The 27,644-nt window shown below is 42.8% G+C and overlaps 1 protein-coding gene across 1 annotated transcript in view; it reads left to right on the top strand.

The window, feature by feature from the left end:
• pax5 (paired box 5) overlaps positions 1-27,644 on the top strand; it is a 202,665-nt gene that overhangs the window by 100,817 nt on the left and 74,204 nt on the right. The window contains exon 6 of the mRNA XM_067983345.1: positions 19,403-19,526. Within this exon, the coding sequence (XP_067839446.1) occupies positions 19,403-19,526 (124 nt within the window). The remainder of the gene's footprint in view (positions 1-19,402; positions 19,527-27,644) is intronic.

Below are 27,644 nucleotides of genomic sequence, written 5' to 3'. Positions count from 1 at the left end.
TAGGAAAGATGTGAAGGCCTTGGAGAGGGTGCAGAAAAGATTTACTAGAATGGTTCCAGGGATGATGGACTTCAGTTACATGGATAGACTGGAGAAGCTGGGGTTGTTCTCCTTAGAGCAGAGAGCTGAGGTGGGTGATTGTACAGTAAGATTATGTGCATTGTATATAAAGATGTGAATTATTGTTTAGTAAGATGTAGGTGATTATACAGTGATGTACAAGATGTGAGTGACTGTACAATAGGATGATTGTACAGTAAGGCAGGTGATTTTACAGTGAGCTGATGGGTGATTGTACAGTAAGAAAATGTGGGTGAGACAATCAGTAAGATAATCATTTTATGGTAAGGTGGTTAGTGATGGTACAGCAAGATAATAGTGATTGTACAATCATGGTTTCAATGTACAGTAAGAGGATGGTGTAATTGTACAGAAAGATGATGCAAGTAATTGTACTACAACAACAACTTGCATTTATATAGCACCTTTTAACGTAGTAAAACATCCCAAGGCGCTTCACAGGAGCATTATCAAACAAAATTTGGCACCGAGCCACACAAGGAGATATTAGGACAGGCGATCTTGGTCGAAGAGTTGGGTTTTAAGGAGAAGAAAGAGGTAGAGAGGCAGAGAGGTTTAGGGAGGGAATTCCAGAGCTTAGAGCCCAGGCAGCTGAAGGGACGGCCACCAATGGTGGAGCGATTAAAATCGGGGATGTGCAAGAAGCAAGCGTTGGAGGGGCGCAGAGATCTTGGATGTTGTAGGGCTGGAGGAGGTTACAGAGAAGGGAGGAGCGAGGCCCTGGAAGAATTTGAAAACAAGGATGAGAATTTTAAAATCGAGGCGTTCCTGGACCGGGAGCCAATGTAGGTCAGCGAGCACAAGGGTGATGTGTGAATGGGATTTGGTGTGAGTTAGGATATGGGCAGCAGAGTTTTGGATGATCTCAAGTTTATGGAAGGTGGAAGATGGGAGGTCGGTCAGGAGAGCATTAGAATAGTCGAGTCTAGAGGTAACAAATGCATGGATAAGGGTTTCAGCAGCAGATAAGCTGAGGCAGGGGCGGAGACGGTTGATATTACGGAGGTGGAATTAGGCAGTCTTGGTGATGGAGCGGATATGTGGTTGGAAGCTCATCTCAGGGTCAAGGTTGTGAATGCCTCAGACAGTGGCCAGGGAGAGGGATGCAGTCAGTGGCTATGCAACGAAGTTGGTGGCGGCACCAAAGACATTAGCTTTGGTGATTTTACAGTAAGATGTTGGTGATTTTACAGTGGTGGTCTATAAGACCTCATAAAAAAGGTTCTGAGTCCAGTGGTAACTTCAGGTGAACTTTATTACAGTACTTCAGTCATGGTGGCAGTCATCAACGAACGAACAAAAGAAAAGTTTTTAATACAGTATTCTCTATACAGTTCACATACCATTGGCTTACCGACATCGGGTGATCTGAGTTGTAATGCTGTGATTGGTCCCCTGGGTTTTACAACAGCTGAGTCATTCGCTGTCGCATCCTGATTGGACGAAGGGCAGACTTTTGCCGAAGCAAGAGGGTCTTGTTGGGTATGTGCTCACATACCCATACATGGTCATTGAACAGTAAGATGATGGTCATTGAACAGTAAGATGATGAGTGTACAATAGGATTATAATGATTGTACAGTCAGATGTTTGTGCAATAAGATGATGGCGATTGTGTGGTAGAATGGTAGCGATTGTACAGTAAGATTATGTGAGTGTACAGTAAGATGATGGGCAATGGACAGCAAGATGTAGTTGATGGTACTATAAGATATAGGTGATTATACAGTGAGTTGATGTGGGTGATTGTACTTTACGATGATGCAGATCATTCTACATGATGATGGAGAGTGATTGACAGTAAGAGGAGCTAATGGATTTCATTGTCACTAACAGCTACCTCTGCCACTTCCCTCTCTTCCCCTAGCCCACCAAGCCAAACTTCCCCTACGGTTCCTCCCTGTCCTAGCCCTGAACTCGCATCTTTCTCTAGTTTCTCTCCTATCTCCCCTCATGCCCAATCCAAGCTCATCTTGACCATGAGAATTACCTCCTGCTCCCTAGACCCTATTCCCACCAAACTACTGACCACCCTTCCCTTCCTGGCCCCCATATTAGCTGATATTGTTACAGTTCCCTCTCTTCAGGTACTGATCCCCTCCCCTTCAAATCTGCCATTGTCACCCCCCCTCAAAGAAACACACCCTTGACCCCTTTGTCCTTGCAAACTACCACCCCATCTCCAACATCCCTTTCCTCTCAATTACTGGAATGTGTTGTTGCTTCCCAAATCCGTGCCCATCTTTCCCGTAACTCCATGTTTGAATCCCTCCAATCAGGTTTACACCCCTGCCACAGTACTGAAACGGCCCTTGTCAAAGTCACAAATGACATCCTATGTGACTGTGACCATGGTGCACTATCCCTCCTCTTCCTTCTCGACCCGTCTGCAGCCTTTCACACACTTGAAAACACCATCCTCCTCTAAAGACTCTCCTCCATCATCCATCTGGGTGGGACTGCACTTGCCTGGTTCCATTCCTATCTAAAATAAAAACAGAAAATGCTGGAAAAGCTCAGTGAGAGAGGCAGCATCTATGGAGAAACAAACAGATTTAACGTTTCAGGTCGAAGACCTTTCATCAGAACTGGAAGATGTTAGAGTCCAGTAAAGGGTCCATTCTTATCTATCTAGTCGTAGCCCGAGAATCACCTGCAATGGCTTCTCTTCCCGCTCTCACACCGTTATCTCTGGATTCCTCCAAGCATCCATCCTTGGCCCCCTTCTATTATTCATCTACATGCTGTCCCTTGCAACATCATCTTAAAAACACAATGTCAGATTCCATATGTACGCTGACAATACCCAACTCTACTTCACCACCGCCTCTCTCGACCCCTTCACTGTCTCTCATTTGTCACACTACTTGTCCGACTGGATGAGCAAAAATTTCCCCCAACTAAATATTGGGAAGACCGAAGCCATTGTCTTTGGTCCCCGCTGCAAACTCCATTCCCCAGCCACCGACTCCATCCCTCTCCCTGGCCCTGTCTGAGGCTGAACCAGACCGTTCACAACGTTGGCGTCCTATTTGACCCTTAGATGAGCTTCTGACCACATATAAGGTAGCCAAACTTAGTGGGAGGATAGAAGATTGGGAATTCTTCAAAAGACAGCAAAAAGTAACTAAAGGATTGATTAAGAAAGGGAAGTTAGATTATGAAAAGAAATTAGCAAAAAATATAAAAACAGATAGCAAGAGTTTCTATAGTTATATAAAAAGAAAAAGGGTGGCTAAGGCAAACATAGGTCCCTTAGAGGATGAGACCGGGAAATTAATGGTGGGAAATTAATGGTGGGAAACATGGAGATGGCAAAAATGCTGAACAAATATTTTGTTTCAGTCTTTACAGTAGAGGACACTAAGAATATCCCAACACTGGACAAACAGGGGACTCTCGGGGGGGAGGAGCTAAATACGATTAAAATCACTCAAGAGATGGTACTCAGTAAAATAATGGGACTCAAGGCGGATAAATCCCCTGGACCTGATGGCTTCCATCCTAGGGTCTTGAGGGAAGTGGCAGTGGGGATTGTGGATGCTTTGGTGATAGTTTTCCAAAATTCCCTGGACTCAGGAGAGGTCCCGGCAGATTGGAAAACTGCTAATGTAACACCGTTATTTAAAAAGGGTAGTAGGCAGAAGGCTGGAAATTATAGGCCAGTTAGCTTAACATCTGTGGTGGGTAAAATTTTGGAGTCTATTATTAAGGAGACAGTAACGGAACATTTAGATAAGCATAATTTAATAGGACAAAGTCAGCATGGCTTTATGAAGGGGAAGTCATGTCTGACAAATTTGCTTGAGTTCTTCGAGGATATAACGTATAGGGTGGATAAAGGGGAACCAGTGGACGTAGTGTATTTAGACTTCCAGAAGGCATTCGACAAGGTGCCACATAAAAGATTATTACTTAAGATAAAAAATCACGGGATTGGGGGTAATATTCTGGCATGGGTGGAGGATTGGTTATCAAACAGGAAGCAGAGAGTTGGGATAAATGGTTCATTTTCGGACTGGCAACCAGTAACCAGTGGTGTTCCACAGGGGTCGGTGCTGGGTCCCCAACTCTTTACAATCTATATTAACGATTTGGAGGAGGGGACCGAGTGCAACATATCAAAATTTGCAGATGATACAAAGATGGGAGGGAAAGTAGAGAGTGAGGAGGACATAAAAAACCTGCAAGGGGATATAGACAGGCTGGGTGAGTGGGCGGAGATTTGGCAGATGCAATATAATATTGGAAAATGTGAGGTTATGCACTTTGGCAGGAAAAATCAGAGAGCAAGTTATTTTCTTAATGGCGAGAGACTGGAAAGTACTGCAGTACAAAGGGATCTGGGGGTCCTAGTGCAAGAAAATCAAAAAGTTGGTATGCAGGTGCAGCAGGTAATCAAGAAAGCCAACGGAATGTTGGCTTTTATTGCTAGGGGGATAGAATATAAAAACAAGGAGGTATTGCTGCAGTTATATAAGGTATTGGTGAGACCGCACCTGGAATACTGCATACAGTTTTGGTCTCCATACTTAAGAAAAGACATACTTGCTCTCGAGGCAGTACAAAGAAGGTTCACTCGGTTAATCCCGGGGATGAGGGGGCGGACATATGAGGAGAGGTTGAGTAGATTGGGACTCTACTCATTGGAGTTCAGAAGAATGAGAGGCGATCTTATTGAAACATATAAGATTGTGAAGGGTCTTGATCGGGTGGATGCAGTAAGGATGTTCCCAAAGATGGGTGAAACTAGAACTAGGGGGCATAATCTTAGAATAAGGGGCTGCTCTTTCAAAACTGAGATGAGGAGAAACTTCTTCACTCAGAGGGTGGTCGGCCTGTGGAATTTGCTGCCCCAGGAAGCTGTGGAAGCTACATCATTAGATAAATTTAAAACAGAAATAGACAGTTTCCTAGAAGTAAAGGGAATTAGGGGTTATGGGGAGCGGGCAGGAAATTGGACATGAAGCTGAGTTCGGATCGGTCAATGCCCTGTGGGTGGCGGAGAGGGCCCAGGGGCTATGTGGCCGGGTCCTGCTCCGACTTGTGTTCTTTAGATTTGTGGTTGGGATCAGATCAGCCATGATCTTATTGAATGGCGGAGCAGGCTCGAGGGGCCGATTGGCCTACTCCTGCTCCAATTTCTTATGTTCTTATGTTCTTATATCCGCACCATCATCAAGAACGCCTGCATCTACCTTCGTAACATCGCCCGTCTCCGCCCCACCTCAGCTCGTCAGCTGCTGAAACCCTCATCCATGCCTTTGTTATCTCTAGACCTGACTATTCCAATGCTCTTCTGGCTGACCACCCATCTTCCACCCTCCATAAACTTGAGCTCATCCAAAACTCTGCCCGTACCCTAACTCACACCAAGTCCCGTTCACCCATCACCCTTGTGCTTGCTGACTTACATTGGCCCACAGTCCAGGAACACCTTGATTTTAAAATTCTCACCCTTGTTTTCAAATCCCTCCATGGCCTTGCCCCTCCCTATCTCTGTAACCTTCTTCAGCCCCTCAACCCTCCGAGATCTCTGCGCCCCTCCAATTCTTGCCTCTTGCGCATCTCTGATTTTAATTGCTCCACTATTGGCGGCCATGCCTTCAGCTACCTAAGCCCTAAGCTCTAGAATTCCCTCCCTAAACCTCTCCGCTTCTCTCCCTCTCTCTCCCTCTCTCTCTTCCTTTAAGAAGATGGTCATTGTACAGTAAGGTTATGTTGATTGTACAGTAGGATGTTGGTGATTGGACAGTAAGGTGATGTAGATCGGCTGTACAACAAGACTGTGAGTTATGTACATAAAGATGTAAGTAGGTGATTTTACAGTAAGATGTAAGTGTACAGTAGAATGATGGTGATTTTACAGTGAGCTGATGCGGGTGATTGTACAGTCAGATGTTTGTACAGTAGGATGATGGCGATTGTACAGTCAGATGTATGATTGTGCAGTAAGATGATTGCACAGTAAGATGTGAGTGTAGAGTAAGATGATGGAAATGATTGCTCAGTAAGATGATGGAGAGTGAATGTACAGTAAAATAAAGGTCATTGTACAGTAAAATGATCAATGAACTGTAAGATGTAGGTGATTGTACAGTGAGCTGATGAGGGTGATTGTACAGTAAGATTATGTAGATCATTCTACAATATGATGGAATGAACATACAGTAAGATGGTCATTGTACAGTAAGATGATGTGATTGTACAGTATTATGTAGGTGTGCAGTAAAATGCAGGTTACTGTACATTATGATTGTACAGTGAGATGATGGAAAGTGATTATACAGTAAGATGATGGTCAATGTACAGTAACATGTTGGTCATTGTACAGTAAGATAATCATTTTACAGTAGGATGATGTGTGATTGTAAGGATATGGTGAGTATGCAGTATGATGTATGTGATTGTACCATAAGATGTGAGTGACTGTACAGTAGCATGATGACGATTGTGCAGTAATATGTGTGTGATTGTAAAGTAAGGTGATGTTGATCATTCTACAGTAAGATGATGGAGAGTGATTGGATAGTAAGATGATGGTTGTCGCACAGTAAGATGTGATTGTACAGTAATATGCAGATTGTATAGTGAGATGTAGGTGATTGTACAGTAAAATGTAAGTAATTGTACCGTAAGATTATGTATATGGTTGTACAGTAAGATGTGTGATTTTACAGTAAGATAATGGTAATTGTACAGTAAGATGATTTGAGTGATTACAGTTTGGTTGTACAGTTAGATATAGGTGATTGTACAGTAAGATGTGAGTGAATGTATAGTAGGATGATGTAAGGTATTGTACAGTCAGATGTTGGTGATTCTACAGTAGGATGTGATGTTACAGTAAGTGGTCATTGTACAGTAAGATGCTGAGTGATTTTACAGCAATGTTATGTTTGTACAGTAAGATGTGTGTGACTGTACAGTAAGATGATCGTGATTGTAGATAAGATGATTGCACGGTAAGATGTAAGTGATTGTAGAGTAAGATGATGCATGTGATTGTACACTAAAATGATGGTGATTGTACAGTAAGATGATGGTGATTGTACACTAAAATGATGGTGATTGTACAGTATGATGGTGATTGTACAGTAAGATGGAGTGATTGTACAGTAAGATGGTTGTTATACAGTAAGATGAGGTGTGTGGTAGTAGGTGATTGTACAGTAAGATGTAGATGATTGTACAGTAAGGTGATGATGCTTGTACAGTATGATGTACGTGATCTTAGTTAGCTGATATGGGTGATTGTACCATGAGATGATTTGTGATTGTACAATAAAATGATGTGATTAATTGTAAAGTAGGATGATGGTCATTGTAGAGTAAGATGATGTGTGTACAATAAATGTGTTTGTACAGTAAGATGTAAGTATACAGCAGGATGTGTGTGATTGTATGGTGAGGTGTAAATGATTGTACAGTGAGATTATGTGGGTGATTGTGCAGTAACATGTAGGGGATTGTACAGGAAGATGATGTAGGAAAAGGAGGAGCTTGTTCTGCCATTTAATTAGATCAGGGCTGATCTGTATCTTAACTCCATCTACCCGTCTTGATTCTGTAATGCTTAATATCCTTGCCTAACAAAAATCTGTGAATCTCAGTTCTGAGATTTTCAATTGACCTAGCCTCAACATAGTTCCAGATTTCCACTAACCTGTGAGATTTAGATGATTGTACAGTAGAATGTAGGTGATTTTACAGTAGTGCAGGAAACGTGGGATCCAATTTGTGCACAGCAAGGCCCCACAAACTGCAAAGAGATAAACACCAGATAATCTACTTTTAGGTGTTGGTTGAAGGATAAATATTGGCCGGGACACCGGGGAGAACTGCCCTGCTGTTCTTTGAAATAGTGCCATGGGATCTTTTAAGTCCACCTAGGAAGACATATGGGACCTCAGTTTAACGTCTCATCTGAAAGATGGCATCTCCGACTGTACAGTACTCCCACAGTAATGTTCTGAAGTGCCAGCCTGGATTATGTACTCATGTCCCTGGAGTGGGACTTCAACCATCAACCTTCTGACTCAGAGGCAAGAGTGCTACCACGTGAGCCATGTCTAATACTATATGTGGTGATGTAGGTGATTGTACAGTAAGATGGTGGTCATTGTACAGTAAGGTGATGTGAATGATTGTCCAGTGAGATGTAGGTGCTTGTACAGTGAGATGATGTAGCTTTCCCTCTATACCATTTCTCTCATTCTTTTTCTCATAGCCATGGCCCTGTTAAACAAGAAAGAAAAATCACTGAGTGAAATTCTGCTGTTCAGTTTATTTATTATTCTGTGACGAACTTTAATCAGTTGATAAAGTCCACAGCCCAGAAGAACTGTTCTTATCCAAAGGGACAAAAATGGTAAATGATACCGTTATTTCAGTATGGACAGAGTCAGTTATGTCTTGGGATCTAGGTTCAAAATTTAGTCCAGCATTGGGAGAGATTACAGTCAGCCATGAGGGCAAATATTTTACTTTTATTTCTAAAAAGTGTTAATTTTTGTTTTGATCTGGGTGAACTTCTGGGTGCCTATCTTCCAGTTATTTCAGTGCTGGGTTGCAGCTCAGACCCGATTTCCTGTAGGCATTAAGTATACTACCTTACTCTGCAGTGGATCGAACAGGCCTGCCTAAGGTAAACCCATTTTGCCCTCTATACTCACTCTCTGACCGTCCAACCTCAAACAAGGCTTTAAAGTGATTTCCCCCCCTCCCCTCTCCCCACACCCCCATCTCTTCTGTATCTTGGCACTAGCTTGACCATCTCATCCTCCTCCTTTTAAGCTGAGTCTTCAACACTTTGGGAGATATCTTTCCCCCTTAATTAACCTTAATAAACTGGTGGACGTGAGTAACGAGTGTCCTGCCCCCCCACTGACTTTATGCTTACATCAATGTGTTTCTCTAAAGTTAGCAAACTGAAGAAAATATAACCTTTTAGGAGCCAGGAAATATTTGCAAATATTAAAACAGTTTCATTATAGCGCAAAAAGGTGTGCTGGAGCATTAACTATTTACTGCCTGTCCAGATCAAAGATTAAATATTTTGGTGCATTTTCAATCGGTTAAAGTAAGAGAGCTCGTTAACAGTTCAGTGACAAATGGTCAAGAAATTACCGTTTGCTATATCATTACAGGGACACTTAATGTGTTTCAAATAAATGGGTTAATGGCTCCCATTAAAAGAACAGACAAAAGAATATTCCGAGTGTTAAATGTTCATACAGTAATATCCCAGGCATTTCTCAGCTTACATCATTTCACAATAAGAGACTTTACACTCATGTCAACAAACTCAAACCTGATAAATGGACCACAATCAACCATTCACATTAGAATCTGAAGATTGCAGTTCAGCTATTGTTTGTAGACTCTTGGATTAAATATGCTTAAAGAAAAAAAATCACGGCCAAGAACGAGGACTGACAGTGAGAGGAACTGGAAAAAGAATTTCTGCAGATCCTATGTCCCCAGCATCAATAACAGCAGGAACACAGATTAAAGTGTGGAGATTTCCCCAGCCCTTTGGCCCATCCTCGGTGAGCAGTGATCTACCACTGTATTTAACCCTTGGTAAGATGTACCTTGTCCTTTGTGACACCTGTTCTATTGCTCTTCTCATCACTCACTGATGGTGAGTCACAGATGTCAATAGGAGGCAATTGATAAGAATAGCGCTGTGTCTTTAGTTGGGAGGGGTTGAAGCTTTTTTGTCTTTGTGGGCTGCCGCTTTGGTGAATACCAGAGTCTTGGTGACCACATGTAAACTTGAGATCCACGTCCCCATTAACTTGAATGTATCCCAAGTTGTGGACGCTAACAGATCTTGCAGTTCTGATCTACCATTTATACACTGATGAGATAACAGCGCTGGGAACGGCTCCTTTCCAAACCTCCAGGCCCAGAGAATTCAAACAGGACAAACCAGTGAGTACAAAATATAGAAAGGAAATTCACCAATGTTGCACTCCCAGTGAGGAGCAGCATCCAAAGAGAGCATTGGTCAGAAAATACAAGTCCTACCAGCGTGTCCTATAAGGGCCCCTCCCCACTGGGAGTGCGGTATCAGTGAATATACTTATGAGTGCGTCTGGAATGGAATTGCAGGGTTCATGGGGCCACCTGCCAGTGCATGTGGCAATTCGGTGGTATTTGGACACCTCTGGGATACAGTTTAAGTTTTAGCGGTGGTGGATCAGCCACCCGTTATACCCACTCTTCCGGAATCTTCATTCGGTGTCTATATCATCGGCTGATCCACTACCGCCCGTTCTCCGCCACAGCAGAAAGTTAAAATCTACCCCCCTGCCCACCCAGTCCTCAACCAACCTTCAGCTCAAGGGTGCATAATATACCTGGCAAATCCACATAATTCACCCAACAGAAAATCATCAATTCTGGATCAGCAGAAGGAGAGTTTGAGTTTCTCCTGTTTGTTTCTAAAATAACCCGATACAAATCAGTGTGGAACATGCAGGAAACAATACTGAAGTAGCTTTCAGATCCACTGTGGTTCTCACTCACGAGCACTGCCAAAGGCCAAGAATCACCAGGACAATCTGTATAGCTACAGCAAAGTTCACTTATTGGCCAGAAATGTTTGCTTACTGTGCTGCTTGTTTGATATAACCAAAGCCCTTGACTTCACTTTCATTTAAACATAAAGTCGTCCACCAGCAAAAGGGTAAATTGAGCTCCTCCTCTCAGCTGTAACATGAGACAAATGCCTAGTTAAGAGCCAATAATTGAATGATATAATTGAAAATCCAATTTTATATTTTTTAATCTATTCAAGTCTATCTACCAGATACGTCTACTTGTCTATCTTCCTACCATATCTATCCCATGAGTCTATCTTTCTACTTTATATTTTTCTGCTTATCTATATCTTCATCTGCTCACCTTTTTCTCCTGGATCTCTGTCTATTATATCTTTATCCCCTGGTGGATCTTTATTGACCTATTTATCTGCCTATTAAGATAACCCAAGATATTTTGTTTAGCTAGCTGCCAATCCCTTCATCTATTTTATCTATCTACTAATTGCATTTATGATCTTTCTGCATGTTTTCCTCTTTTATTTTTCAATGTTTGTGTATGTATAATCTATTCTCTACCTATTATTATTTGTGTCTATCTTTTGGTTTGTGTCTCCATCTAATGTACCTGTCTGTTTGGCTACTATATCCATCTGTCTACTATCTCCCCACTCCCTTTCTCTGTCTGTGATACCTCTCAATGCACTATATCACCCTGTTTTTTCCCCATGTATGTAGGTAAGCATATAGTTTCTAGCTTTCTATATACTGTTTACTTATACCACATATAATGATTATGCTTTATAGGGATAAAATATATTTCATGTTTTAATCTTTTATATGTTGTATCTATCTCTAACAGTCTGTCTGTCTGTACATTATATATCTCTATGTCCATTTCATCCATCTATCTAATGTATCCCTCTGATTATACATTTATCGGCCACTTACTATCTTCTCACCTATAATCTTCCTATCTGTTGGATCTATCCAAGTGCTGTTCCTGTTCACCTATCTGCTCTAGCTGTCTGGGTATGTATCATCTGCCTGTCTTTCTGTCTCTATTTCCCTGGATTAATTTTAGGATACAAGGATTTGTTATAGTCTGACTTGGACTTTATCCACTAGCTAATACCATACTTGAATCTAGTCTGATGTGAGGTAGATTTATTAAGCGAGATAGAAATCTAAACCAAGCACTAGAGCATGCAGAATGGCTTCCAGCAGGAGAAGCCTGTCCCATATTTACCTTCAGCAGACTATTAAACAACATGAGGCTATTAATTTGGTTTCTGACTCTTCACTAAAACCCATAAAATCTCACAGTTGTCAAATGGAGTTCATTTTAATTTCCTTTCAATCACAGTAAATTATTCAGGTGATAAATCAGCTGGGCCAGTCATCCCTGTGTAATAGAAACCCTAATTTCTGGCTAATTACCCAGCCCATTGCTGCCAAAAGATCAATACCAAAACAAAATGAAAAGGCCTGGAAATCCAGAGCCAGGGGTCGGGGAAGCTGGGCTCCGGCAGAGTGATGAAAGTACTGTGCCCGTGCTCAGAGTTCAGAGGGCACGTGACAGCTTTAACCCCAGTGAAGGTCATTCAAGAGGAAAGTTGCCCTCAATAGGAACTGCCTTTCTTAAGGATTGTAATTGATTACATTCCTACAGCAATCAAATCTAATTCATCATTTCAAAATCTCTTTTAGATGTAAAAGGTCATTTCTTCAAAGCTAAAGACACTTAAAATAATTTGTTCATTTTTAAAAAAAAATCACGATTGGGGCAGGGGCATATTATCAATACTGCAACAGCTTATAACACTGGTGTGAGATTCTACAAAGAGCGATTATTTGTGAGATTTATCTTCAGAAATGCAAAACTGTTCTTAAACTTCAGCTTGTCCTCAGCACCGTTCTGTACATCTGAAGTGTTACAAAGCTTTTCATGGCATCAAAAAATATAAATTAAATGGCACTTATTTATAGTCTCAAGCAGAAATTAAGTACATCCATTTTTATAAAGTCTCCGCTCTCACACACAAAGATTTTCAGCCTCAGAACTGCAGGGGTAATCAGCAGCATTTCTGTTTGGAATGCAGATCAGTGGGTATTTCATCAATAAAACGCACACTTCATACCCTGGTGTCTGTGGTGGGCGATGTATTTTCAGGTGGACGATAGACCTCCTCGAAGCCTGGAAATAAAGAGGGTGTTGTGTACGGTGGGGGAGAGATTTCTCCCTGTCAAGGGGCCAGAGATGTTAGTTTATCACAGGTTGGTTCCCTCTCAAAAAGCAATTATCGAGGAACTGACAGACTCATCACGCATATGATTGCAGCCCAGCGCCAACCTCCTTAGGACTCAGGCCTGCAACAACCAAGGTGCAAAAGAATCTGAGGGATAGGTAGCGCCAAACAGCTTTCACTGTGTATCTTTAATTGGAAATGCACTCAAAGTTGTTTTTTTTAACCCCCTTCCCAAACCTAAAAACAATCTCCTTATTAAAATATAACTGCACAATTCTAAAACAAGAGTTGAGGTTTTTGCTTTACATGTTTTATTGTATTCACAATTTTATGTATCAAATTTTTATATAAAATTTCTTCTGATAGATTGATGAATGCCAGAAATAATACACTCGGGTTATAGTTGGTTGTGGCGTCGAGTCCAGTGAAATAAACTGGGACACACATCTTTAGAGTTATAGCCCCATTTCCCAATGAAATAATTTCTACAAGAGCAACTCCTATTACTGCGAGGAGAACACAGACATTGCGATTTATTATTATTTATGGTCCCACGACTTGTTTATGTGCAACCATGTTTGGTGTGTGAGATGGAAATGTCATTATGCAAATGACATTGAATGTCCTTACTGAGGCTAAATAATTTTTGCATTGGACGATTAAACCTCATCTGTTATCGGTATGGGCTGCAGTGGGCTATTAAACAGTCCCAGCAGTATTTACTCCCAGTAATAGGAAAATGGGAAAGGAAAAGGCAAAACAATTGCTGCAACTAGACTGTGATTGTCCTGCGGAAATTTATCTTACAAAGAGGTCCAGATAGCCATCTTGTACAGCAGTGAGAGGTAAATAAGAGAAAATATATTCCCTCGCAGAGGCCTATTTGAATCAGTTTGCTTAAAATTAGCTCAATCTTATCAGAAATAAATTGGCAAGATTTCAGACACTATCAAAGGGGATTGGAAGCCAATAGACTCCAGGATAAGTTGCACGTCATCCTTTACGCAGCTGGGGAGTCACATTTGTATCAGTGTTGATAGCTTATGAATTCCAAAATTGACAGAATTTACAGAAAAATGAGGATAATCCATCTTCCTTAGTGGCCTGTCAAAACCTGGTCATACTTCATAATCTTCAATTACCACTGCTATTTTCAGACATTTACATGTCGGCATTACAGAGAGATGGAAATGAGAAAAGAAAGGGAGAGAGCTACAGAAAAAAATGCAGCTGTTTATGTGGCAGAGAATAAAGGAGAGAAAAAAAATACCAGGTTTGGGCTTGGAAACCTTCATAGAGAGAGAAAAAAATATACTTTTTTTCTGCTCCATTGCCCTTAAGCAGAAGAATATATTGGTGTGTGTCCTTTAGTTTCAACCGATTTCTCTATTGGTTGCCACAGATAAATATCGGAGATTATTATGCTGTGATCTTGACATAAGGGTTATATAGACATACCTCTTGGAGAGTGTATCGTGCAGTGGGACGGTGTGGCAGTAAATCACTCTGCTCACACATCAGGGAGCAGAGATTGGTATAAATTGCACAGACCAGGGTCAGCCTGCAGTCACCTGTGTGATGAGTTTGGTCGGTTCGAAGCCGGCTGCTGATCGAGCTAGGCCACCCTGCGGCAAAAACTGTTCCCTGACACCGGAGCACAAGTCTGTAATCTGCGCTAACGAGTTTGATTAATCAGTCAGAAGCTCCAGTGAAGTGACACCAGCCCAGGCTTCTATATGGAACAGAAGGAGAGAGGCCCTGGTATTCTTCCTCCCCCCCCACCACCCTCAACAAAAAAAATGGCAGAGAGATCCATTTTGGATTCCCCCCCCACATCAGCACTAGGTGTACATTCCTCAACCGGCCTCAGACCAGACTGAGGGGCAGAACGCCCTGTTTCGACTGGAATTCTTACAGTGACTTATTGTCCATTCCCAAACTCTAATTTGCCAACAAAGGGAAACAAAAGATATGGGGTGGGCTGTTTGAACAGTAGCGGAGAGGCTGTTTATTACAGACTGAGAGACGTTCCCTATTAGCAGGCTGCCTCTACCCGTTGAAGCTGATGCTAAACACTGTCAAAACAGTAAATCTGCACAGTCTAGTTGCCCAGGAGATCCATTAGGTATATACTCTTCAATGCTGTCATTCCAAAAAGAAATAAAAATGTGTTAAATCTAACTGGTCAATATCCTAGGTCAGGAGTGTCTTTTGCCCGGGGTGGTGGGGGGGTGGCAGAAGTTTGAGGTGGAACCCAGATCCTCTGGATTTCCCCATTTACACTGTGGTCTGGGTGGGGTGGAGGGGGGAAGAGACAGAGATATACCTGTCTCCCTTCCCCCGCTCTACACCCACAGCCAGCTCTTGGGGTGTATGTGGGAGGGATGTTGGGCTAACCCACAAATCCCGGTCAGCACACCCTAGATAATTAGGGCCGAGGGAAGCCAGGTCTGCTGAGATTAAGGATGAGTTCTGGTCTGGGCCTTACAAAGGCTGGAGACACTGGAGGGAGGCAAGGTCATCTATCACAGACGGGATCAGTTACCTCACAGTGCCGAACGTTCCATCCACCGAGGGCAGATTTTTTTAAAAACGAGCCCCTCAGACTGTTAACTGCCGTTCTGATAATTCACCATTTCTATAGACACGGGCTCCCCTCCTCCCATTATTCAAATTACCTCAATCCCTGGGGTTTGGGATGGGATCATCAGCCTCTAGAGTGGACAGGTAAGAATGCCAAAATTCCCAGAAGGAGCAGGGACCCTGGAATATCAACCCCCCCCTCCCTCCTCTGTTCCTGACTGGTTAAATGTTCAGGGACACCACTGATGAAGTAATCTTGCAGGGAAAAGTTTGTGTGAACATTTCAATGACGTTTAAAAGTGAAACTAATGATGCCACGGGGGTGATTAGACATGTGACTCAGGCCGATCATAATTTGACAACAACTCCTTGAAGCATCGCTTGAATGTGGAGATGTTTGACATGAAAATCTAAGCTTTGCTCCCAGGGGCCCTTCCACTGTGAGCTACCAGCAGGAGCTGGCACTAGGGGAAGTGGCAGAAACACTTACAGGGAGAAAATGTGCATTCGAATATTTTAAGATCTGATTTGAGCAGAAGCTAAATGAAGGTTCTTGAGCTAATCTTACAGGCTTCCCTTGATTTTTGAGACCTAACTTAAAGGGATTGGCACCAATGGAGCTGTCTCTATTAAGCAGAAATCAACTGTTTGTTGCAATTAATGAGGAATTTCCATTAACCATGACCCTCTTAATTCATCATGCAGCAGGTATGTTGGCTACTTTAACCATTACCATAAATTTATTGGTGCAAGGTTCTCTGTCTGCTGGTTAATCCAGTGCAAACTAGTTATAAATAGTAGTTTATAAGAGCATATACGTTCCACTAAATTTAACTACTTTGTTGCATCAATCTAGTGTCGAACATATCTAATAGATCAAAAGCTATTCAGAACGTAACCCAAAAATGTGGTGGAAAATCACGACAACCGGGCTTCCAGGATTAAATTATGAGGACAGTTTGCATAAACTTGATGCATTTAAGGGGCAGTTGGATAAACACATGAGGGAGAAAGGAATAGAAGGATATGTTGATAGGGGTAGATGAAGAGGGGTGGGAGGAGGCTCGTGTGGAGCATAAGCACAGGCATGGACCGGTTGGGCCAAATGGCCTGTTTCTGTGCTGTACATTCTATGTAACAGCACTGCACACAAACTTCCTCTATGGCATTTTTGCTGCCTGTACTTCACTGCCCCTGAAGAGGGCGCTGCAATGTAAATTACATGCAAATGAATGTCAGAGACCTTTGCACTCTAACCTCCTTTAATAGCACTGGCATCAGTTCAGGATCTCTGCACTCTAACCTCCTTTAATAGCACTGGGATCAGTTCAGGATCTCTGCACTCGAACCTTCTAATAGCACTGGGATCAGTTCAGGATCTCTGCACTCAAACCTTCTAATGGCACTGGGATCAGTTCAGGATCTCTGCACTCGAACCTTCTAATGGCACTGGGATCAGTTCAGGATCTCTGCACTCGAACCTTCTAATGGCACTGGGATCAGTTCAGGATCTCTGCACTCGAACCTTCTAATGGCACTGGCATCAGTTCAGGATCTCTGCACTCGAACCTTCTAATGGCATTGGGATCAGTTCAGGATCTCTGCACTCGAACCTTCTAATGGCACTGGGATCAGTTCAGGATCTCTGCACTCGAACCTTCTAATGGCATTGGGATCAGTTCAGGATCTCTGCACTCGAACCTTCTAATGGCACTGGGATCAGTTCAGGATCTCTGCACTCGAACCTTCTAATGGCATTGGGATCAGTTCAGGATCTCTGCACTCGAACCTTCTAATGGCACTGGGATCAGTTCAGGATCTCTGCACTCGAACCTTCTAATAGCACTGGGATCAGTTCAGGATCTCTGCACTCAAAATAAAAGAATGGTTTTGTCGCATTGTACTTGCTGCAGAATGCAGTTGTTCCATTACACTTAGTGATGGAGGTGGAGGTTGTGATTAGTGCTGTGCCATCCCATCGTTTGGCTTATTTGGAGGCAGACAAGGGGGAAAAAATTACAAGCCCCCTTGACAGCTGCGGAAGTAAGTTGCCCAGCCCACTCCTGAACCACAAACAGTTGTTTTCCTTCCACGGAGTAGGAATCCCACCCCCCCATCCCCAACTTCATGCCAACTGAAATAAAAAGGGAAGGCTCAGTCAATCCAGTTCCCTCCTCCTAGTCTCTCACCATCATTTTTCATAACCACTCTTGTTTTCATTGTTTCTCCACCTACCTCTACCAGCTCCCTCCAAGGCAGACTGTAGGGGGATCTGAACAGCTGCCTGGAGTGTGGTTGCCATTCCAGTCATGGTATAGCAGCACATAGTCATTCACAGAAGATGGAACCTTTAAATAAAGACGTTCGACACGCAATTCACAGCTTCAGGCACACGTAGATTAATTTTAAAACTTATCATTTTCATCAGACTGTTTCCAGATAATGATACTGCCTCTGAAAAAAATCTTCTCGCTCTCTCCATGGACTTTAACGGTGCCTGTCCCTTTAATGGTACCTGTCCCTTTAACTGTACCTGTCCCTTTAATGGTGCTGAAAGCTTTTAAGGGCCCAAGATGTGCCCAGACTTCCTCTTCTGTCAGCATGGCTTTGGCCAAAAATGAGCATTCTAGTGTTCACCCGGGGTGCCTTCTTTATTTAAATGAGGCCCGAGGGCAAGTTGAGATGCTCAGCTGTTGGACCGGGAGAGGGAGATTGGCCCTTGTCCTTTTTATAATTAAAAAGTTGATACCTAGTGAACTTCTGTAATGTCACACCTCTTGTGCTGCATGTCCACGGGCAAAAAGTTCTGATTGGCTGAAATAACCACTAGCTGTAAAGTTAATCATGCTGATTGGCTTGCATTTAGTTAGTGGGATAGTTGAAACAATCAGAAACACTAACTGGTAGAAAAAAAGGCTACCAGTCACTAGAAAATCAACCAATCAAATTGTTTAATTATTTTTTCAAAGCTGCCAATCAGCAATCACCAACTTAACACTTAAGGTATAAGCCACTTGACAAATCAGCTAAATAACTAAACTATCTACTAACGTACCCATAGGCTATTGTAAATATCTTACACAGGTTTTGTCTGCACATACCTCCTCTTTGCCAAGGGCCCTGGCTTGCATTCTGCTCCATTCCCAAAGCTTGGCATGTTCACCTAGGGCCTTTACTTGCTATCCATGACCTTGGCCACTTGCATGGGCTTTCAGTATGGTTGCCAACCCCCCTGGATTGTCCTGGAGTCTCCAGGAATTGAAGATTAATCTCCAGGACACTGCTGGGAGCAACCCAGAAGAAAAAGTCACAGGAGCATTAAAAAGAAATTCTTTCAACACTTTTGTTTGTTAGTTATAAAAACTTTGGAGTTGGGAATGAAAAGGCTGTTTGACTGACAGTCAAGGATCATCCACTCGGGTAATTTGGTTGCTGAGTTTCCCTACACATTACACCAGTGATTACACTTCCAAAGTACTTAATTGGCTGTAAAGCGCTTTGGGACATCCTGAGGTAGTGAAAGGTGCTATATAAATGCAAATTCTTTCTTTTCCTTTGTGTCCACAGCTGCACCGTCACACCAGGGTAAAATTAACTCATTAAAAATAATATATGAGCTTGGGTATTCAATGGCTAAATGCAGCTCCTCCCTCCCCTTCGCACATTGTGCTACTGAAACTTACAGACCAAGGAAGTCCCAGGTTCCATTGATGGTCTGTGCTGAGTTAGTTGACATCACCACAAGCTATTTCTTTCCCCTGTGATTTGAATTTTCGCCCTTATGCTTCACATGTTCCCAGTTTAAAGCAGTCCAATATCTTTGGACTCTTAACAGTTGAATGCTATAAGTAGTATTACTGGGAGTGGGATCGATGCTGTATATTGAAGCATAAAACCCTTGCAAGGGAAGGTACAAACAAGCGTTTCTTGTATTTCCAGAATGCAGAGTATTCCGCCATGGCGTCACTGGCAGGGGGACTGGAAGATATGAAGTCAAGTCTAACAAATCCAGCTGACCTAGGGGCCAGTGTCCCAGGTCCTCAATCTTACCCCATTATAACAGGTAAGAGGGATTGGTCTTGGTATGAAGCATGTATTTATTGCCAGGTGATTGTATGGCAGTTTTCTTTACTGTCTTTCCAAAGTGTTTTAAGATGCTATTGGCTTTCTGAGAAAGATATTGAAGTACAACTGACCTGTTTCCATTGCAACCTTTTGGAAAAGTTGCTCCATTTGCAAAGATTATTCTAGAACTAAAATTTTGCCCCCATTTCCCCCATGTGCTGCACCAGTCCAGCTATGTGTACCGAGCTGTGTACAAGTGCATACAGGTCTCACCTGCCTATGGTCCTCCCCAGTATGCAACCTGTCTTCATTTGAATATTTAAATGAAGGTTGTGCAGTAGCTCTCACCATGGCAACCGTTTCATTGCCTACACATGGGCGGACACTAGTGACTGAAATTTATCTTGGTCATTTGGCTGTTTTTTTAGTGGGGAGGATGAGGGGCTTTTGAGAAATAGAATTCAAAGCTACAATGTAGCCTTCCTTATAGTTCCTTGCAAATGGGGCTCGCGCGCACACACACAAACACACACACACTAGGGTTGCCAACCCTATGGATTGTCCAGGAGTCCTGGAGTCTCCAGAAATTAAAGATTAATCTCCTCAACGCTGCTGCGAGCAACCTAGGAGAAAAATTGTTGGGGCATAAAAACAAATCGTGTTTTTTTTTCCATTTTCTTTGAACAGTTCTGTTTATTAGTTATAAAAATATTGGAGATGGGAAAATAGGCTGTTTGACTGGGGCGGGGCAGTTGGAGACGGGAGATCATGTGATAAAACCTCCAGGAATACGTCCAAGTAGAGTTGGAAACCCTAAGACACAGACATACATACACACATACAAACTCACACGCAGACATACACAGTCACACACTGAGACACAGACAGACACACACGATCTTTCCTGCTTAGAGAAAAGAGAAAACTGTTCAAAGGATATGAACAGCTGGTGAGTGCTGTCACTTATACCTGAGCTTGTGGATGGAGAAGGGAATATCACAACTTGTGAAAATGTTTGTGTGTTTCACACTAGGCGTATGTTACTTTACAGAATCAAGAATTACATTATTATCAAATCTCAACCATCAAACTTCTAATAGACCCAGTGGCAGTGCACCTTGGGAATAATATATACAGTATTATGGTACTTTCAGTCTGATTAAAACTTGATCAGTGCAAGGATGATCTAAAAGTTTCTGTAATAAAGGGACAATCCATAAACTGAACTAAGAAAATAAGCTGCAGTGATACAAAATATTTTTGTGATACTTTTCCACTCAGTTTACTGTATCGTCGAAAGTATATTGTAGGTTCAGTGTGTGTCAGAATGAAGTAAAGATGGGACTGTTGGGTTTTAAGGATATATGTAGATTAAAGTGTTTTAAAAGTTTTTGCACCTTTAAATTACTCAGAGGAGGGACAGTCCAATCAGATTGGGGTCATGTTGGTGCAGTGTCCATGTTGCACACTCAATCCCTGATGTGCCCTGGAGCTCTGCATACTTCCAACTCCAGCCTCTTGTGCCTCCCCCACTTCCTTCGCCCCACCATTGGCGGCCATGCTTTCAGCCGTCTAGGCCCTAAGATCTGGAATTCCTTCCCTAAACCTCTCCACCTCTCTCTCCTTAAAACCTACCTCTTGTAATGTCTCCTTCTTTGGCTCGGTGTCAAATTTTGTCTGATTACACTCCTGTGAATCGTCTTAGGACGTTTTGCTACGTTAAAAACGCTATATAAATACAAGCTGTTGTTGATCTGTGATCAGTTCAGGTATGCTGTATTCACTCCCTATTCTAACTTGAAGGGAGAAAACCTAAGACAGGTGTAAGGATAAGGACATCGAGCGCTTGGTCTCATTTGAGTTTCTAAAAAAACCACAACCTATTCACGCAGGTTTAATAAGTGGTTGTTACCAGTGCCTCGTCTGATTGGCTGGTCACAATTATTATGGACTGTGCTAACAGCAGGTTTGTTGTCACAGATGTCAAACTGACAGACAACTCGTTAAAAATCACTGACACAATACGTGAAAATGCATAGAAAATGGCACTTGTGGGGTTATCTGCATTCTATCGAGAGCATCATTCACTCCAGTAATGTTACTACAGTACTACAGTACATGTTACCAGTCCATCTGGTACAAAAAGCATGTCATGGAAAGGGTTTTAAAAAAATATTTGCGAGTTCTCTTTTTGAGAGGGAACAAAAACACTGGGCTATGATTTACATTTCCATGATTTGAAAGAAAATGGGAGGGATGCCTAATTTTCTTTGTGAACATTGACCTTGAAATGACAGGAATGAGCAGTGTGAAAAGGTAAGATTCCTGAGAATACAGTTTCATTAGCGGAAATGAAAAAGAGCAGCAATCGCGACTCACCTGTAACAATGAACCTTTTTACTGCTCTTCAAGCAGCTAATGAGCCTTTTAAGCAGTGTATGTGTCAAAGTTCATTAAACCAGTTATGGAGAAGAAAGGCACGGTGAAATGGGGGCGAAGTCTGCTTTAGAGACAAGGCCCAGGATGCCCAGGTAACCACTGTAAGCAGCATCACCACTGATTATTGGTGGGTAATGAGAGCCCCAAAATATGCAAAGGAGATGACCAGGATGTCAACTTGTCACAGAAAGAGTGAACTCAACGTCTATAATCAGGTGGACCTGGCGGAGGTTTGCAAGAAATCATGTAACTTAAAGAGAGCAAAAAGGTAAGGCATGAATATAGAGTAGCAGCAGAGGACATGAATGGTTATCAAAGGAAGACGTGATTGCTAACGGTGTAGGCCTAAAATGTTGCATGAACACACAGACAAATGTTAGCAATGATGTACCAAGTCAGATAGTAGAAATTTAAACAGGCTATGATAGGAAAGAGAATGCATTGTATGAAGGAATTTCCATGGGTCAACTCACCCTGTCTCAATCTCCACTGCTCTTTTTTAAAGGCAAAGCAGGCACATAACCAGAATAGGTGGTGGGTGGTATGAGCAGAAACAACTCACTTCATATGAGGAAGCAATGGTTGAATTATTTGGGATGGAGAGTATCGAAGGTGTTGTGCAGGAATTGGAAGGGTTTGCAGAGATAATGGCAAGCACCATAATAACGGGCTGAATTTTGCTCTAAAAATAACAGCGAGCCAAACAGCGCTCACCGTTATTTCAGTGCCAATCGTTCAGCAATTTCCGGCGACTGCACATGCGCAGTTAAAAGTGGAAATCTGGAAGGTGCTGTACCAGATGTCCTGCTCCTCTAGAATCTTCGCACAAAGGAGATATCGCCAGCTGACTCACCGCTAAATTAACTGCAACGGTGCGAAGTTCCTCTACAGCCTTGATAGAAACGACATCATAGAAATCATAGAAAGTTTATAGCATGGAAGGAGGCCATTTGGCCCATCGAGTCCATGCTGGCTCTATGCAAGAGCAATCCATCTAGTCCCACTCCTCCGCCCTATTCCCATGGCCTGGCAAATTTTTTACTTTCAAGTACTTTTCCAGTTCCCTTTTGAAGGCCATGATTGAATCTGCCTCCACCACCCCCTCGGGCAGTACATTCCAGATCCTAACCACTCGCTGTGCAAAAAAGTTTTTCCTCATGTCACCTTTGGTTCTTTTGCCAATCACCTTAAATCTACGTCCTCTGGGTTCTTGACCCTTCCGCCAATGGGAACAGTTTCTCTCTATCTACTCTGTCTAGACACTTCATGATTTTGAATGCCTCTAACCAAATCTCCTTGCAACCTTCTCTGTTCCAAGGAGAACAACCCCAGCTTCTCCAGTCTATCCATGTAACTATAGTCCCTCATCCCTGGAATCATTCTAGTAAATCTCTTCTACACCCTCTCTAAGGCCTTCACATCTTTCCTAAAGTGCGGTGCCCAGAACTGGACACAATACTCCAGTTGTGGCCGAACCAGTGTTTTATAAAGGCTCATCAAGACTTTCTTGCTTTTGTACTCTATGCCTCTATTTATAAAGCCCAGGATCCTGTATGCTTTTTTAACCGCTTTCTCAACTTGCCCTACCACCTTCAACAATTTGTGCACATATATCCCCAAATCTCTTTGTTCCTGTACCCCTTTTAGAGTTGTGCCCTCCAGTCTATATTGCCTCGCCTCGTTCTTCCTACTGAAATGTATCACTTCGCATTTTTCTGTGTTAAATTTCATCTGCCACGTGTCCGCCCATTCCACCAGCCTGTGTATATCCTCTTGAAGTCTATCACTATCCTCCTCACTGTTCACTACCCTTCCAAGTTTTGTGTCATCTGCAAATTTTGAAATTGTGCCCTGTACACCCAAGTCCATGTCATTAATATATATCACCGACCCCTGGGGAACACCACTGTACATCTCCCTCCAGTCCGAAAAACAACGATGGGCTGAAGGGCCTCTATCCGTGCTGTATAACTCTATGACTAACCGCTCACCACTACTCCTTGTTCCCTGTCCTTTAGCCAATTCTGTATCCATGCTGCTGCTGCCCCCTTTATTCCATGGGCCGCAATCTTGACGATAAGCCTACCATGCAGCACTTTATCAAACACCTTTGAAAGTCCATATACACCACATCAATTGCATTGCCCTCATCTACCCTCTCTGTTACCTCATCAAAAAACTCTATCAAGTTAGTTAAACACGATTTTCCTTTAACAAATCCGTGCTGGCTTTCCCTAATCAATCCACCCTCGTCCAAGTGACTATTAATTCTGTCCCGGTTTGCCCACACTGAGGTTAAACTGACTGGCCTATAGTTGCTTTTTTGAATAAGGTTGTAAGGATAATTTGCAATTCTCCACCTTGCCAGAAAAAGGTGTCAAGTTTTTTTCAGTGTAAGCAAACTTTTAACAGCATGGTAAGTCTTAATGACTTCCAAGCATCTCTCTGGCACTGAAAATTTATTTTTACAAGTGTGTAGCATTTCATTTCTTGACATTTTAATTGTTGTTGGAAATTTTAAAAAAACTTAATTTTTATTTTTAAAAATCTTTTTTATATCTGTCTTTTAATTCAATATTTCTTACCCTCTCTTTATTTTGTTTTCTGTACCTGATTTGACATTGACTTTACAATTCTAACTTACACTTCCTGGTTCTGTATCTGCATGGCTAATTAATATACTTCAGTCTGATTGGTTAAGGGGATACACAGCTGCTTGCCCCATTCACACAGGCCTCGGATGCCCTGTAGAGGGCGCTGCGCTTGATTGAGGACCCAACAAGATGAACTTGCAGTGCAAAAGCCCATGAAAAGCTATGGGCAAGTCCAAGTCCAACAAGCGGCGGGCGCCATTAGTTCGCCGCTCAGAGCAAAAACCCAGCCCAATATGTTTTATGATTTGCACTGTAATCTACAGCAACCATACAGAGCGAGTTGGACAAAATATGCAAGTGGCCAGAACAATGGAAGTTAAAATGTAATGCAGCCTGTAAAGTGCATACATAGGAAGGAAAAATGAGCAACGTGTACCCCATGGTTTTGAAATATCTAAGGATGAAGTTGAAAGAGACCTAGGAACCTGATAGACTCAGTGCTCAATATGTCCAACCAATGCAGAGCAGCAATCAACAAAACCAATAGGATATTGAACTACATAGAGCCAAAATGGTAGAATACAAGACAGAAGAGGGAACGAGAAACTGTTCAGGGCTTCAGTCAGACCGCTTCTTGAGCATGGTGTTTGGTTCTGATCACCGAGACACAAGGGTGACATTCAAGCACTGGAGGCAGAGCAGATAAGAGCCACAAGGCTGATCTACAGTGTCAGGCATCTGAGTTATGGGGAAAGACTGAAGAATCTTTTAAACAAAATCATTCTTGGGATGTGGGTGTTGCTGGCAAGGTCAGCATTTATAGCCCATCCCGAGTTGCCATTGAGAAGCTGGTGGTAGGCCATTTTGTCACTGTTTATTTCCTTGCTAGGGCACTTCAGAGTCAACCATGTTGGTGTGGGACTGGAGTCATGTATTGGCCAGACCGGGTAAGGACGGCAAGTTTCCTTCCCTGAAGGACATTACTGAACCAGTTGGGTTTTTACAACAATCCGACAGCTTCATGGTCACTTTTACTGATACTAGCTTTTTATTTTCAGATTTTTCCAAATCTTCTGAACATGTCTATGTATAAGCATACAAGTGCATAATAATGTATTTACAGTATCCGAATGAATAAGTGTGCTTATGTACTCAAGATGTCCCACCTGCTCTCTTCATAGAAAAAGGAGCACCCTGTGTTCAATACAGCACACACAAAGAGCACCACTCACCCGGCACCAAGCATCACCACCCAGACCTGGAACACAGATATACACACACTGCAGGAGAATATCATAGTGAAGCAGAGGTCGTAACATGAGCAAGTCAACGAATACTACTGTTGAAGTGGTGGGGATCGATCAGGGATTGCCTGAAGCAGTGCAGAGGTCTGGCAGGCTACACACCTCCTGAACTCTGTGGGGATGTTGTTACTGGGGCTGATTTCCAATGGATGATGGTTCAGCACCAGGCCCATGCTGACTCACTCGATCCACATCACTGGGAGGCTAAGGTTGGACAAACCGCTGTTTCCAATCTGCAGTTGAGCACTTGGCAACACCAATGGATTCTGCAGTGGACACTTCAATTTTGCAGGGCATGAAGTGCCATCATCTCCGATGAATGCTGCCACCACTCTTATGAGGAGTTTGGAGTCCAAGCTGTAACATGCAGCCATGTCTGGCTTCAACATTCACAGGCAGACATGAGGCAAGGAGCCAGCAGTTGGTCTCTACTCCATTGCTCTAAGCCCACAAGGATCAATGGGCATCTTGAGGACATACCTTCAAGCAGTGGCATGTGTGGAGCAGCACAGGGGCATTGGCAGAGTGGCACTTATGCTAGTGGCAGTTCTGTGTAATCATTTAGCTGTACACAAACGCCAGAAAACACAGCCTCTGAAAGTAATGAGCCCCATTGTACTTCATCAGACCCTGTTACTGATGCTAGATTAGGAATGGTCACAGATGCAGACTATGGACCACAGTGTCCCTGTAGCTCTGCGGTTGGTTCTCCAGCCATCCACCGGTGCTACTTCCTCAAATGAGGAGGAATCAACAGCAGTAAACATCCACGGGGAACACGGAGATACCAGGGGCAAAGGCACCATGAGCATTGGAAAATTCAATAAAATTAATTCACTCATAATATATTTCACTCTGTGAGATTTTGTTCTCTCATCATACAGATAAATTAGTGGCAGTTGTCCAAGAGATAAAGTGGCTGACTTGTGATGTCCCCTGTGGGTGCCTGGGAGGTCTGTGTGCCATAGTCTTTTGACGGTAGTGTGCAGAGGCAGACTAGTCATTTGGGAAATCAAGACAGTAGCAGCCCAGATTATTTATAACTTACCGTTTCTAGGTCCTCTTCAGCTCTATCACCAGCGAAACTGGTCAGCGAGTGCACAGGGCACGATCAGACCGGTTCTGTCCTAAAATGCCAATCTGCATTGTACGTCATAGGACTCCAGTTTGTACATTGAAAGGGGCTCGCTGGGCATTTTGGCCACCCAGCAGAAGGCCCCCTGTAAAAATGGCGGGCAAAACTCAAGATCAACAGGGCTGTAAAACAGAGAGTGGTGAATCGGCCGCCTGTTACACATCCCGCCATGATTCTCTTATCTGTTAAAATCAATAGAAAGGAAAATCGGGTGGAGTGTATAACGGGCGGCAGATCCAATACCACCTGTTTCACACCTGACATCGCATGCAGCATTGGCACTAGTGGGACCATACTTCTACTGACCCCATTTTGTGGCTGTTACCGCCCCTTTAATGCTGACTTCAGCAAGTTAAAATCGACCCCAAAATGTCATAACGTAAAGAAATATTATGTTAAACAGAGTCACGTTCAGTCAATCACAGACGTGTGTCGTGTGGTAACTGCAAAGGACGCCGTAGATAAAAGATTCAAAACTTTAAGCTCGAGGCCTCAGCCAGTCTGAAGGTTGTGACAATACTAATGTTTGGCCTGTAAATTCTAATTTAGGCCTTCCTTGCGGAGGAGGCGAATAATCTTAAATAGAATGATGTTAGAATATTAGCTTCAACATCCTCTGTGTAAATGACCAAATGTTTTGACTT

The sequence above is a fragment of the Heptranchias perlo genome, chromosome 4 (genome assembly GCF_035084215.1).
Source record: "Heptranchias perlo isolate sHepPer1 chromosome 4, sHepPer1.hap1, whole genome shotgun sequence".
Lineage (NCBI taxonomy): Eukaryota > Metazoa > Chordata > Chondrichthyes > Hexanchiformes > Hexanchidae > Heptranchias > Heptranchias perlo.
This window is presented reverse-complemented; position numbering and strand designations above follow the sequence as displayed.